Here is a 14,694-nt window from a genome sequence, read left to right on the forward strand (position 1 = left end):
ATGAACATCTCAGGAATGGAGGTTGTTCGTAACTCTGAAATGTTTGTAATGCTGAACAAAACGTTATGGTTGTTCTTGCAAAAGTTTACAACTGAACATTGACTTAATACAGCTGTGAAACTTTACTATGCAGAAGAAAAATGCTGCTTTTAACTATCTTAATTTAAATGAAAGAAGCACAGAAACAGTTCCCTTTCTTGTAAAATCTTTTTTAAATTTTCCCTTTATTTTTTTTTTTAGTAGTTTAACACCGTACTGTACTGTATTTGCTTTTTTGTCTCTGCTGTTGCCTGATTGCATACTTCCGGTTCCAAATGAGGCGTGTGCTTGACTGGTCAGTTTGTAACTTCGGTTTTCATAACTCTGAAGTTCTACTGTATTACAATAAAGCACTAGTAGGCTGAACAGTTAAATACTTACAAATCAGAATATGCAAAGGTTAGATGAGAGCGTACCCTTTAATTTACTCTTTGTGCTTAATACTCATACTATTCAAATAATATGATAATGCAATATGTTGGTTTTTTTTTCAAGTTTTAGTTACTCATTTTGGCCTTGATTCTGCAGTCAAATATATTCAGGCATAGCCTTATTCTGTATTATAGTGTCTGACCCCTCCAGATCTGATTACAGGATAAGGGCTGTATTTTATACTACTGTGTGTGTGTGTATATAACAAGTAGAAGTACTTGAAAATATTGGTAGGAAACTTCAGTAGACTACAGAAACAATAATAAAATAATGTGATAATGAACAGCACTATGTTTTGTCATGGGTAAGGGTAATAAACACTGAAATATTTCAGTAATACCAGGACAGACCCTTGCTTATGAGCTCTTAAATGTCTGCACAGAGCAAACAGACCTTTTATTTTTAATCTTAAAAAAACAAACAAACCTCAAACACCTCTTTACAGCAAACTACATGGAACTCAAACTATCTTGAGGATAAAGAGCTTAACCTGCATTTTTGGGGTTTGAACCATTAGCTCCAGGGAGACTCAATATTTGAAACCTAATGTTTAGACTACTGAGCGAGCCATACCCTCTAGAAAAACTGACTGGTTCCATTGGGTGATGAGTTATGCCTTCTGAGTCACTTTCTTTTTAAATTGAATTTTTTCTGCAAGAGATGCTTTTGCTGGTCTTCTCCTTCCCCCATGCCAGCTTGCAAGCTCAGAAATTAATTCCTAATTTGTACCATGCTTTGTTTTCTGCTTTGCTTAGTCTTTGAAGCAAAAACAATTAGTTTCTTTTCTCCATTAGCCCTAATATGAGATGTCACTTCTTCCATTCCTGAAAAGGATGCTTATACAGGATCTAAATATGTTTTAATGAAGTCACTTAAGATTGGTTCAGATGGATGCCTCGCTAAAAAAGCAATGAGAGCTGTAAGACAAGGATCTGAAATCTTCACTCATTCGGATACTTTAACACTGGCAAAATGGCAATTGTCCATTCACTGTGCAGGACAATCATAGAACTCCTATTCATAGAGCTAGGCTAGAAGTTCTAGATTCACTCCAATCTGTGTCTAATTATATTATTGTATTCATATTGAAACGGGTGAGCTTATTGTCCAGCTTAATTTTCAGCTTTCCATAGCTGTCTTCCAGCTTCTCAGTTTTCCTTTGAAAGCCAAAGCGTATTTTTGCAGCACTGTAATTAAACTTCTTCTACATTTTGCACTTGTGAATCTCTGGCCAGTTGACTTCTGTGATCAACGCAGAAGGGAAAGTCACTCAGCAGAACAGTGGCAACCTAGGTGTTTGACCATGCTACTCTTTCTCTGTGCTAAATGTCTGTAATAAAATTCTACCCCTTTAGAGGATCAGAGAGTTGCAGTTGGCCCCTACTCTCCACTCATTCAAGCAAAGAATTAAGCCTAATGGGTAATTTAAAAAAAATAATAAAATGGAGCATATTTTCTACAACCTGGCAGCTCTCTTAGAAGTTCATAAAATTTGATGCCCTATTTTATCAGATGTTGTGGGACTTTAATGTTCTGTATATGACCCGTCAAAATTCCTGATGGAGAGTTTGGGGAAGGAGGTTGTTATGAACCTGTAAAAATGTTATGGAACAGTAAATTCTTAGCAAGGAAGCAACCAAAAATATTAAAATACCATCTCAACTGAAATGGATTTGACTATTGGATGTCAGTCATAACTTTTCGTAGCGTACTAGCAAAGACTTTATCTAATGATGGTATGAGAAGAAGTTGAATCACTAATAGCTAGGTTCTGCATTTGAAATATTGTGTATAGATTACATATCTGTAACTGCAGTGTTATATCCTGGGACCAACACTGCTTCTATAGAGACAAGCTGAGTTCAGTAATATCTTTTATTGGGCCAACTCCTGTTGGTGAGATACAACCTTTTGAGCTTACACAAAGCTTTTCTTCACGTCTTTCAAAGAGAGCATTATTGTGTAAATTCGAAAGCTTGTCTCTCTCGCCAACTGAAGTTGGCCTAGTAAAAGATATTACCTCACCCACCTTTTCTTTCTGATACCTGTGATTAGATACTTGGATATCTGGATATTGTATTAAAAATATCTCCAATTCAATATGGAATTTTCCCCTTATGTTTGATGCATCTAGGTATTTGCAATTTAATCTGGAAAAAATAATCATTGCTTTAAAAGTAATATCATGGTTTACAGTGGCTTAGGGAGAGAATGAAATAGAATGGAATATAAATTCAGTTGTTTATAATGCAGCTGTAAATGTATTTACTAAACCTATACATTATCTTCCTATCTTTCTTATATATATGTTACTGAAGAAGTAGATCAAAAGTACGGTTAATAATTGAACTGAGATATTTTGTATCATTTTTTTCCTATTTTAGACTTAAAGTCCTGACAAACAAAGCTTCTGTGATGCTGTTTATGAAAGGAAACAAGCAGGTAAAGATCTCGAAAATTGTTTCATTGTAATTTCTTTTGATGCTCACATCTGCAGGGAAGGGACTGTTAAACCTCTTTTCTTTTGGCAACTGAAATTGGAGTGATATCAGGAACTTATCTGTCTGACTTGCTTCTACAAACTGTGCAAAGCAATCTATAATTTATCTGACAGTTATCAGTACTTCAGCTGAGCACATTGCTGTGGTGATGCAGTCATTTCACTAAAACTTTAGTTACATTCATCAGTTTCATCTGCATCATTTATACTATTTGTGTTTGAATTGTCTCCCCCTTTTGGTTTTAGTCCAAAAGTCCCTGTGCTGATAGTTTTGTGTTTAGCAGATAATAGATCACTCTTAGTTCTCTCTTGCGGCTTATGTAGTCAGACTCTCACGCGTGAGGCCCACCCTTCAATTACCACCTGCATTGTTGATCCTAGACATCTCTTTTGGCATTCCCCTTTGTAGCCTAGCTGAGTAGTTGTCCTATCCATTTTCATTTCTCTGCTTTGGTTATGTAAATTTTCAGCATAGCTTAAAAAAGATGCTGGATGATTTTATGGCAACCATACCATAAATGATTTCTTTTTACAGAAGAAATGAGGGAGATGATTCTCAGTGTTTTCATTTACTTTACAAGTGTTTGCAAGTGAGAAAGAGACAAATTGCTCTGCGAAGTTAAACTTGGCAGAGCAAATGTAATGTAGCTGTTAAGGTGATTGCTGAAGGAGGACAGCAGAGAGAGTGCACATCAAGAAGGGTTATTTCTTAGAAATAAAACAGATTAATTGGGTTGTGATATGAAAATCTGGAATTTTCTTGGCTTAAGAACTTTAAAACTTCACAAAACTTGAAAAAATAGTGTTGTAATAAGTCTTCCTCTCATTTTAGATGGCAAAATGTGGATTCAGCAAGCAAATTATAGAAATCCTAAACAGCACTGGGTATGTAGCTATTATTTAAAACATAACTGATTTGTAATGAATAAAAGTGCAATGTTTATAAGTAAACTTACAAGGTGGAAAAACGCCCGTTAGCAAAAGTAAATTGAATCATTCTAATGGGAGAATGGCTTTTTCGCTCACCTAAAAATGTATTTATAAACATTTAAAGGAGGCATCTTATTAATGCCTTAAAAATAGAAGGCTTCAGTGGAAAGAGAAACGGCAAGCGAGAGATGCCTGGTGTGGTGACTGAGTTCACAGTACATTTAGTATAAGATTAACATCTGCCAGTGGTGATTGCCGGAATGTGGGAGGCAGTTTAAGCACATTCGAAGGTCTGTTGAACAAGTTCACTGTGTAATCATATTAGTGAATTACTCCTCCTGATTATTGCTGGACATGTAACTCTTGTTCTGCATGAGACGTTGCATAGTGCAAATAGTTGCTAGTTAATTCAAATCCATAATTGTTGCTGGCTATTTAGCTCAATAGTCACTGTAGAAAGAGATGAAAAACAGCTGGCATTTGATAATTGTAATAAAAATGGAACTTATATCCCTACTTAAATTTATTTGGCTACTAAATGAAATGCAGTGAGTACACTATATGTCACATTACCTTCAAATTAAATAATGAAAAGTAACTACTTAGCTTGGTGGTAGCTAGGCTAACTAACAGCAAGCACTGTGAATGCCCTTCTCATCCTCTCCTCTTTGCAAACTGATTGTTGACTACAAAAATCCTTGCACTCTGATTAGCAACTTCTAGAATTCCCTTTTGCCCACAATAAACATGGCTGCCTCAAATTCTGAATGTCTTGCCATGCCTAATGTCTGATTTCCCATCTTCCCCTACAGCTCCTTCTTGTCCCTTGAGAATTGCTTAGCAGCTTCCCCCCTTGAATAATTCCATTTAAAAAAAATTATAGTGTCTTATTTCTCTGGTTAGATGTGTGACTAGCAAGGGTAATCAACAATATTTATGGCCCTATGAATCAACTGAGAGCAGTAGCCAGTCAGAATGGAGATTTGTAGGGTTCAGAAACACCTCATACAAATCCCTGCCTGTGTTTCAATGCCCATCAGCCAATCAGAGCATAAGAATTTGCCTGTTGTCTGGTGTTTATGAAATTAACTCTAGTCAGAGTGCAAGGAATTAACAACAAAATAAGTGTACCATTATGGCTCAGTAACTTTGCCTGAGACCATTTCATGTTTGTATAATAGTTTATTTTGGTGTCTAAAACTTTTTCTATTCTTAATCACTGTGTTGGCAAACCGAATGATCTTTAATATCACATTTATTTTGCACACTTAAAGCAGATGCTCAGTTTTTCTTGTGTAACATGTCACTCTGTCTAGTCAGCATAAGTAGTTGTTCAATGAAATTGGGTATTTTTTTGGTCTACACTAACTTTTGATTTTGATGTAGATGCTAATAAAGATGTAGTATCTGTAAAATAAGTACAGTCGAACCCATTTATCTCGACCTCGGTTAACTTGCCAATCCTATTAAGTCGACGTTTTAGAAGTGGAACCGCCAAACTCCCTCTTTGTCTTATCGGTTTCTCATCGGTTATGTCGATTCTTTAATCTCGCCGAACCCTAATATCTCGAGCACAGAAGAGCGCCGAATTTGCCACTAACCGAGGTCGAGATAAATGGGTTCGACTGTAACTCCGGCGGCGGCTCTGCCCGGCTCCTGCCGCATCCCTCCCCGGCCACGCGACTCCTGCCCTAGCCCCGGCTCCCCAGCCGCGCGGTTCCCCAGCTGCCCGGCTCCCCGCGTCCCCGACCCACCGTGTCCCCAGCCGCCCGCTCCCGGCTCCCCAGCCGCGCTGCCCCAGACGCCGCCCTCTCCCGTCCCTGCGCCCCCCGCCCCTGGCCGCCCGGCTCCCCGCGTCCCCCCGCGCCCCGCCTCCCGGCTCCCCGCCTCCCCCTTCCCGCCCGCCCGCCCCGCTTCCCCGCTTCCCGTCCCCGCCTGCTTCCCGGTCCCCGCCCGCCCCGCTTCCCGGTCCCGCCCGCCCCGCTTCCCGGTCCCGCCCGGCCCGCTTCCCGGTCCCCGCCTGGCCCGCTTCCCGGTCCCCGCCCGGCCCCGCTTCCCCGGTCCCCGCCCGGCCCCGCTTCCCGGTCCCGCCCGCTTTGCCTGCCGCCGCTCGCCCGCCCGCCCCGCTTACCCGGTCCCGCTTTGCCTGCCGCCGCCCGCCCGGCTTACGGTCCCGCCGCCTGCCGCCCGCCCCGCTTACCCGGTCCCGCTTTGCCTGCCGCCCGCCCGGCCCCGCTTACGGTCCCTTCGCCTGCCGCCCGCCCGGCCCCACTTACCCGCTCCCGCCGCTTGCCGCCGCCCGCCCGCCCGCTTACCCGGTCGCCGCCTGCCGCCCGCCCGCCCCGCTTACCCGGTCCCGCCGCCTGCCGCCGCCCGCCCCGCTTACCCGGTCCTCGCCGCTGCCCGCCCGCCCCGCTACCCGGTCCCCACCGCCTGCCGCCTGGCCCGCTTACCCGGTCCCGCCGCCTGCCGCCCGGCCCGCTTACCCGGTCCCGCTTGCCTGCCGCCCGCTTACGGGTCCCGCTTGGCTGCCCGCTCCGGGTCCCCGTCCACGGCCGCCCGGCCCGCTTCCCCGTCCGCCGCGGATCCAGCCACGTGCAGGCACCGCGGTAAGGGGGCAGGGAGGGGGTGTTGGAGAGAGGGCAGGGGAGTTCAGGGGTGGGGGGGTGGATAGGGGTTTATCTCGATCATCGGTTATCTCGACGCTTTTTGGCAAACCCCTAGGCCAGCGACATAACAGGGTTCAACTGTAGTGTGTCACTTGGAGTATTTAATGGCTAATTACCAGATGTCCCACTTAAATAGCTGACTTTCTGCAGTCACTTGCTTATAGATTATAAATAGAGATCTTGTGAGAGTCTCCTGTATTATGGATGGTGGCTATCTGGTAGTGTGAAAACAAATAAATGTGTTATGTTTTTGTGGGTATTGTGTTGCAAAAATGCATAATTCATTTTCATCTTTCTTTATAGTGTTGATTATGAGACATTTGACATATTCGAGGACGAAGAGGTAAGTCTGAGTCTTTATCTCGTCCCCTCCACCTCACAGATGTCACTGTTATGTCTACTACACTAGTAAAGCTGCTGTGAAGAGCCTTAAAGTTAAAATTATTTTTCTTAGGTGCGGCAAGGATTAAAAACATATTCAAACTGGCCAACATACCCTCAGTTGTACGTGAAAGGTGAACTTGTTGGAGGGCTGGATATTGTTAAGGTAACTCCTTAACTCCTGTTTTAATGTAAATTGACTTTTCTAGTGTGAACTTCTAAAAAAATATTTTCTAACTGCCATATACATAAGCTCCTATGTGATGGCCTTAGATTTTGAAATGGAATGACTTGGTTGGTTTTACTGTTACTACCATTATTTCAACATATGGTTGAAAGGAGCTTTTAAATCTCCAGCATGCTCACATATTCTGATATAGCAATGAAATGTATTTTCTTGACAGCAGTCAGCTACCTTTACTGTAAAGACCATTTTTTACCCTGTGGGTGCATTGTTACAGGTTTCATTTGCTTTTTAGTTTTACTTTTGACATTGCTCTTCTCAAATAAGGTGGTGAGACATTTTTCCTAGCAAACTGTCTCATTCCTGAAAAAAAAATGTGTAAGGTTTATTGTAGTATTTTGAACAGACCCTGAAGCAACAAAAATAGATATGCATTTATTACTGTGGTTTTTGATTTTTTGTAACAGAGCAAGCAAAGTCTTCTAAACCCCTAATACTCCCGAGTTCATTCTTGTCTGAATGTTTTATAGCCAATACACATTGTAACTCCTGGGAAGATATAATCGATGCATCCCATTTAGCTCTGAAAATAAGCTGATGTTACTTAAATTATATAGATGATTTTTTTAAATTTTATTTACTTACCACAATTTTGGGTTAACTCATACATTGATCAATAAGTATAATTTTGAGCATCAAAGAAGTTGGAATGTGTTATACTCACCAGTAGTTTTTGAAAAATAGTCCAATACAGCTGTTGATCTGTTATTGAGAGCTTACTTTAGTGATGCATTTTACTCACATATGCATGTTAGAGTAATTTGAAGATATGTTATAAAATGACTGTGAATGTGCACGAATATTCTGCTTGTAGATGTTTTCTGTATACAGCTAAGAAAAACAGAACATTTCACACTAGCTGAACCAGACTGAATGACTTACTATTTGAACTAAATTTAACTAACCAGACTAGGGCATACATGTACTTCTAAATTATATTTTACACCAATTCATGGTTTTAAACTTTTAACAAATTCTATTGATGGATCGTGATTTTTTTTTTAATTTTCCTTTTTGTCGCATGTTGGGTGTCTTTATGTTCTGTAAAACTTTTTTCAAATACAGGATTACAAAAATTAATTACTTGTGGTTGAGAGAGGACCTCTAGTGGGTTATTTAGTCTCTCTTCCTGAATAGTGGACAGTTTCATTTTTTTGTCTTGAAAATCATCCTTGTTGAATTTGTCAGAGGTAATTGCAAAATATACATGCCCTGAGTTACTATTCTATAATTTCTTTACAGGAACTAAAGGAAAATGGTGAATTGTTATCTATTCTGAAGGGAGAAAATTAATGCAAATGGACATGAATGCTAATGATGGGAACTGAAATACTGCAAGAAATGATGCATTTATTGATTACATTGGCGCAATCAGCAATGGAGTGGGAGTAATTAAAAGCTTCTGACTTGCTCTTTATACTTCACAAAGTCATGCTAGATCTATATGTTAAAGTAATTTTACACCAAAAATACAAAACTGTATCAACATCTTCAATTAAACTGGAATGTTAAACATTTTTGTTTTCATTGCACTCTATGTAAATATAAGTATATTCATTTTACTTAGACAGTTTAGTGTAAACTGTCCCCCACAATTCACCTATCTGATACATTTTAATCCTTTACAGTACTTAGTTTGTGGGATACAACTCTCATTAGAAGAACATATGTTGTGACAGACAGCATACCTATTGTCAGTGTCTCTAATTGTTTTTTAATGTCCAGTGAACAAGAAAAAATGGTACTGAGACCTTTATCCAGAGTACTACTATTAAGTCATTATTAATGAGCTTCAGTTGTACACTATTTATCTCCATTGTCTACAGCAATTGTTTGCTAACTTCCGATGTTCTTCAGCCTGGTTAATCCTGGTTTTTGCTTTAAACATATTTAAATTAAGATGGAGATTTAAGCGAGTAAATTTGAAGTTAAGGCTATTCTGGTGTACCCTCAGTGCTGCTGCTGTTAGAAAGAAATAAAGTAGCTACTTCCTTCCTATGAGATATTTCTCAACAGTTCATCTTATTCTTCTCCCTTAAGTCTCTGTACCTAGAGGACTCTTTATTTTCTTGTTTAATCCTTCTTTGGAGACCTGTGGTCTCAATTCTTCTACTCAATGGCAAACGACTTTCTTTCTTCAATCATAATTGAATGGACAGGGGAAAAAAAGTCAAGGAAACTAACCTATGTGCCTAAGCACAGCTTTACCATTAACCAGAAGTACTGCATGTAATGCTCAAAAATGGTCTTGGAAAATGAAATCCTCTGTTTGTCCACTGAAAAAAATACAGCAACGGCAATGAAGGAGTCCTTACATTGATGAGGCAGATGTATCTCAATGCTGACCTGAAAGGCCCCTTCCTCAAGTGAAAAAGTATTCAGTATCCAGATCAGTTCAATCCTTGTCAGATTTGCTGAAACTAACAAGGTTGTCTCTTGTGGTTGTGTGAATTTTGTTATGGCTTCTAGGAATTGAAGTGAGACCACCAACTCATTTCACATGGCAATTAGATGGTATCTGGTAGCAACTTTCAGTCACTATCAACCTGGGCTGGATTTGATTTGATAACCTAGAAGGTGGGGCAAATTTTGAATCTAAACCACTTGGCAGCATTTATGGGTTTACATTTTTATTGCTGCGTCTAAGTAGTATTTATTTACATTATTAAATCCTTAACAATGATTGCTATTTAATTCTATCAAAATATGAATAGTATGGGAATTATGTTGGCAATTATTTTAAAATATTGTATATTTATGATTGAAAAATCAATTTTAATCTCATAACAGGAAATCATGTCCCTGTCATGAAAAGAAGCTCTAATTAATCTCTTAGGTATTTCTTGCTAGTAATCATTGCCTACCTCATTAAAGAAAATTATACCAAAATGTACTATCCCTGTGGTCAAATTAGGTTTTAGAAACTTTAACTAAACCAAGATTAAATACAAAATTCAATTTATTCTGCAGTGCTTTTAAAAATTAGTGTTTCCTTCAAAATTCAGTACAGCAGAGCTTAACTAAACTGTGTACCTTATAATCTGCACAAAATATTGGTGTCCTTTTCCCATTTTTCTGCAAAGACTTAATAAGAGATGTATTGAATTTTCACATTAAGATTTCATCATTTTACAAAATGCTACGACAGGTGCGGAGGACCACGTGGCTCGGACAGAGACATCCCTTAGGGGAGGATCTATTAATGGAGATTCTCTATGTCCTAGTAAGGAGGAGAGGATGGAAGATGATAAAATACAAGTAGGAGCTGATGAGAAACAGTCAAATGAAAAAAAGTCCCATTCAGTACATCATGTAATAGCAGACAGCTACAAAGTGACAAGTTTTTAAAGTGCTTATATACCAATGCTAGGAGTCTAAATAATAAGATGGGTGAACTAGAGTGCCTCATATTAAATGAAGGTATTGATATAATAGGCATCACAAAAACTTGGTGGAATGAAGATAATCAATGGGACAGTAATACTAAGGTACAAAATATATTGGAAGGACAGAACAGGTTGTGTTGCTGGAGGAGTGGCACTATATGTGAAAGAAAGCGTAAAATCAAATGAAGTAAAAGTCTTAAATGAACCAAACTGTACCATAGACTCTTTATAGAGTAATTTCATGCTCTAATGATAAGAATATAGCAGTAAGGATATATTACCACCACCTGACCAGGATGGTGGTAGTGACCGTGAAATGCTCAGGGCGATTAGAGAGGCTTTTAAAATAAAAATCTCAATAATGGGGATTTCAGCCATCAGCCCCATATTGACTGGATACATGTCACCTCAGGATGTGATGCAGAGAGAAACTTTCTTGACACATTAAATGACTTTTTCTTGGAGCAGCTAGTCCTGGAACCCACAAGAGGAGAGGCAATTCTTGATTTAGTCCTAAGTGGTGCACAGGATATGGTCCAAGAGGTGAGTATAGCTGAACTGCTCAGTAATAGTGATCACAATATAATTACATTTATAACATCCCTGTAGTGGAGAAAACACTGCAGCAGCCCAACACTGTAGAATTTAATTTCAGAAAAGGGGTCTACACAAAAATGAGGAATAGTAAAGAAATGAGGAAACTTTTTAAAGGTACCATAATAGAGGCTCAACTTAAGTGTATACCCCAAATTAAAAAACGTAGTAAGAGAACCAAGAAAGTGCCATTGTGGCTAAAGAACAAAGTAAAAGAAGCAGTGAGAGGCAAAAAGCCATCCTTTAAAAAGTGGAAGTTAAATCCTAGTGAGGAAAATAGAAAGGAGCATAAACTCTGGCAAATGATGTATAAAAATATAATTAGGAAGGCCAAAAAAGAATTTGAAGAACAGCTAGTTAAAGACTCAATAGCAAAAACTTTAAAGTACATCAGAAGCAGGAAACCTGCTAACAATCAGTGGGGCCAGTGGTCAATTGAGATGCTAAAGGAGCACTCAAGGATGATAAGGCCATTGCGGAGAAACTAAATGAATTCTTTGCATCTGTCTTCACGGTTGAGATGTGAGGGAGATTCCCAAACCTGAGCCATTCTTTGTAGGTGACAATCCCAGTTTGAAGTGTCATTAGAGGAGGTTTTGGAACAAATTGATAAACTAAACACTAATAAGTCACCAGGACCAGATGGTATTCACCCAGGAGTTTTGAAGGAACTCAAATCAGCTTCTGTACCAAATGACTGGAGGACAGCTAATGTGATGCCAATTTTTAAAAAGGGCTTCAGAGGTGATCCTGGGAATTACAGGCTGGTAAACCTGACTTCAGTACCAGGCAAACTGGTTGAAACTATAGTAAAGAACAAAATGGTCAGACGCATAGATAAACAATTTGTTGGGGAAGGGTCGTCATAATTTTTGTAAGGGAAATCATGCCTCACCAATCTACTAGAATTCTTTGGGGGGAGCGGGGTCAACAAGTATGTGGACAAGGAAAATCCAGTGGATATAGTGTACTTAGATTTTCAAAAAGCCTTTGCCAAGGTCCCTCACCAAAGGCTCTTAAGCAAAGTAAGCTGTCATGGGCTAACAGGGAAGGTATTTTCATGGGTTGGTAACTGGTTAAATATAGGATACAAAGGATAGGAATAAATGGTGAGTTTTCAGAATGGAAAGAGGTAAATAGTGGTGTCCCCCAGGGATCTGTACTGGGCTCAGGCCTATTCAACATATTCATAAATGATCTGGAAAAAGGGGTAAACAGTGAGGTGGCAAAATTTGCAGATGGTACAAAATTACTCAAGATAATTAAGTCCTAGGCAGACTGCAAAGAGCTACAAAAAGATCTCTCAAAACTAGATAATTGGGCAACGAAATGGCAGATGAAATTCAATATTGATAAATGCAAAATAATGCACAGTGGAAAACGTAGTCCCACCTATCCATATAAAATGATGGGGTCTAAATTAGCTGTTACCACTCAAAAAGAAAGATCTTGAGTCATTGTGGATACTTCTCTGAAAACATCCACTCAATGTGCAGTGGCAGTCAAAAGACCAAACAATGTTGGGAATCATTAAGAAAGGGATAGAAGATAAGACAGAAAATATCATATTGCCTCTATATAAATCCATGGTATGTCCACATCTTGATACTGCATGCAGATGTGGTCGCCCCATCTCAAAAAAGATATATTGGAATTGGAAAAGGTTCAGAAAAGGGCAAAAAAATGATTAGGGGTATGGAACGGCTGCCATATGAGGAGAGATTAATAAGACAGACTTTTCAGTGTGGAAGAGAGATGACTAAGGAGGGATATGATAGAGGTCTATAAAACTATGACTGGTTATCACACAAGAGCTTCTCAAAACACAAGAGCTAGGTGTCACCAAATGAAATTAATAGGCAGCAGGTTTAAAACAAAGTATTTCTTCACAAGTATTTCGTCAACCTCTGGAACTCTTTGCCAGAGGATGTTGTGAAGGCCAAGACTATAACATGATTTAGAAAAGAACTAAAGTTCATGGAGGATAGGTCCATCAATGGCTATTCACCAGGATGGACAGGGATGGTGTCCTTAGCCTCCATTTGCCAGAATCTGGGAATGGGGGACCGGATAGATCACTTGATGACTCCCTGTTCTGTTCCTCTGGGGCACCTGGCATTGGCTGTTGTCAGAAGACAGGATACTGGGCCAGATGGACCTTTAGTCTGACCCACTATGGCCATTCTTATATTCTGAAACTGACAATTGACAAAATACATGAACAAAGCACATGATTCATTCTCCTTGCTTACTGGTCGCTTAATTGGTAATGTACAAAATTCAATGGGTCTCCCAAACACTACTGCAAATTTTAACCAAGCTTTGCTGTTTCTGGTATTTATTGCTTAATAAAATAAATAAAATGGTTTGCATTGAATTTTGGTAAATTCCAAAGAGCAGGCATTTGCAGACAAAATAGAGTTTGATGGGTAAACATCTCAAAAATAGTTAATACCAGAAGTAACTCTTATGAACATTCTACTTCTAACCATATAATTAATATATGGCTCAATCCAAATCCTCATGAAGTCAATGAAATTGGGCCCTCTATAGCTATACGGCTGTAGCCTGATCTTATTTATAGTGGAAGCATTGAAAAGTGTTGACTAGCTATCTGGTGGTTCCTACAGTGAGGATATTGTAATTTGGAGGATGAGGCATGGGAGGAGAAATGAAGGACTTTAGGTGTCACCATGGATTTGCACATTTAATGTTTTGAATAATTAAAATGAAACAATAGATATAAATTATGAAATAAGTATTTTTCCTTCTTAAATGTTGATACAACGTTGATGGAATCTAACGTATGTGGAAGAGTGAAGGATTTTTTAAAATGGGTATACTTATCTTCAACAAATACAGTTAACAAGCCTGACTCATCCTTGCGCCTCTTATGGAATGTCAGTGCAGATATGCAGCTTAAGGTTTTGAATTTAATTCTGGTAGTGTTTATTGCCCTCTTCCAACTGTATTTCAGTGTAGTGTTTTGGTGTGGATGAGAAGAACAAGATTGACAGTACTCACCTTATCTGAAAAATCACTGTGCTTCAACCATCATGGAGTTTAGTGTATTCTACAGTGTCAGTGGCATCAGAGGATGTAGAAGCTGCTTCGTTGTCAGAAGTATCAGCATGGATATGAACTGTGATGATCAAGTTGGACACACATTCTCCATCAATCTAACAGTGTCATCTCTGTGGTAGAAAACTGTATGCTGTGCACGTGTAGTTGGCCTAAAATCCCAAGTGGGTAAAAAAGTGAATTCCACATAACTGTTTGAAATGTGCATGAAAGCAACTTTATCCAAATGGCAAAAATCTCTTCTGGACTCCTTTCAGCAGAGGGGTGCAGCACACACACTGGTTCTGCCTTGCAGCAATACCTGACATTTAAAATAGAGCCTTTCATATGGGAATGAAATATTCTGTCATGAGAATAGAGTGCTTTTACTACAAGTTTAGGTTTTACGCATAATGAAAAGGACAAACACTACTTGTGTTTAAAAATATTTCAGCACAG

General features: G+C 39.3%; 1 protein-coding gene across 1 annotated transcript in view; it reads left to right on the forward strand.

The window, feature by feature from the left end:
- Positions 1-8,710, forward strand: part of GLRX3 (glutaredoxin 3) — a 37,116-nt gene extending 28,406 nt beyond the window's left edge. The window contains exons 7-11 of the mRNA XM_039482548.1: positions 2,856-2,913; positions 3,804-3,856; positions 6,874-6,913; positions 7,025-7,117; positions 8,438-8,710. Coding sequence (XP_039338482.1) covers positions 2,856-2,913; positions 3,804-3,856; positions 6,874-6,913; positions 7,025-7,117; positions 8,438-8,488 — 295 coding nt within the window. The 3' untranslated portion in view covers positions 8,489-8,710. The remainder of the gene's footprint in view (positions 1-2,855; positions 2,914-3,803; positions 3,857-6,873; positions 6,914-7,024; positions 7,118-8,437) is intronic.
- Positions 8,711-14,694: the final 5,984 nt, after the last annotated feature.

The sequence above is a fragment of the Mauremys reevesii genome, linkage group 7 (assembly GCF_016161935.1).
Source record: "Mauremys reevesii isolate NIE-2019 linkage group 7, ASM1616193v1, whole genome shotgun sequence".
NCBI classification, from domain to species: domain Eukaryota; kingdom Metazoa; phylum Chordata; order Testudines; family Geoemydidae; genus Mauremys; species Mauremys reevesii.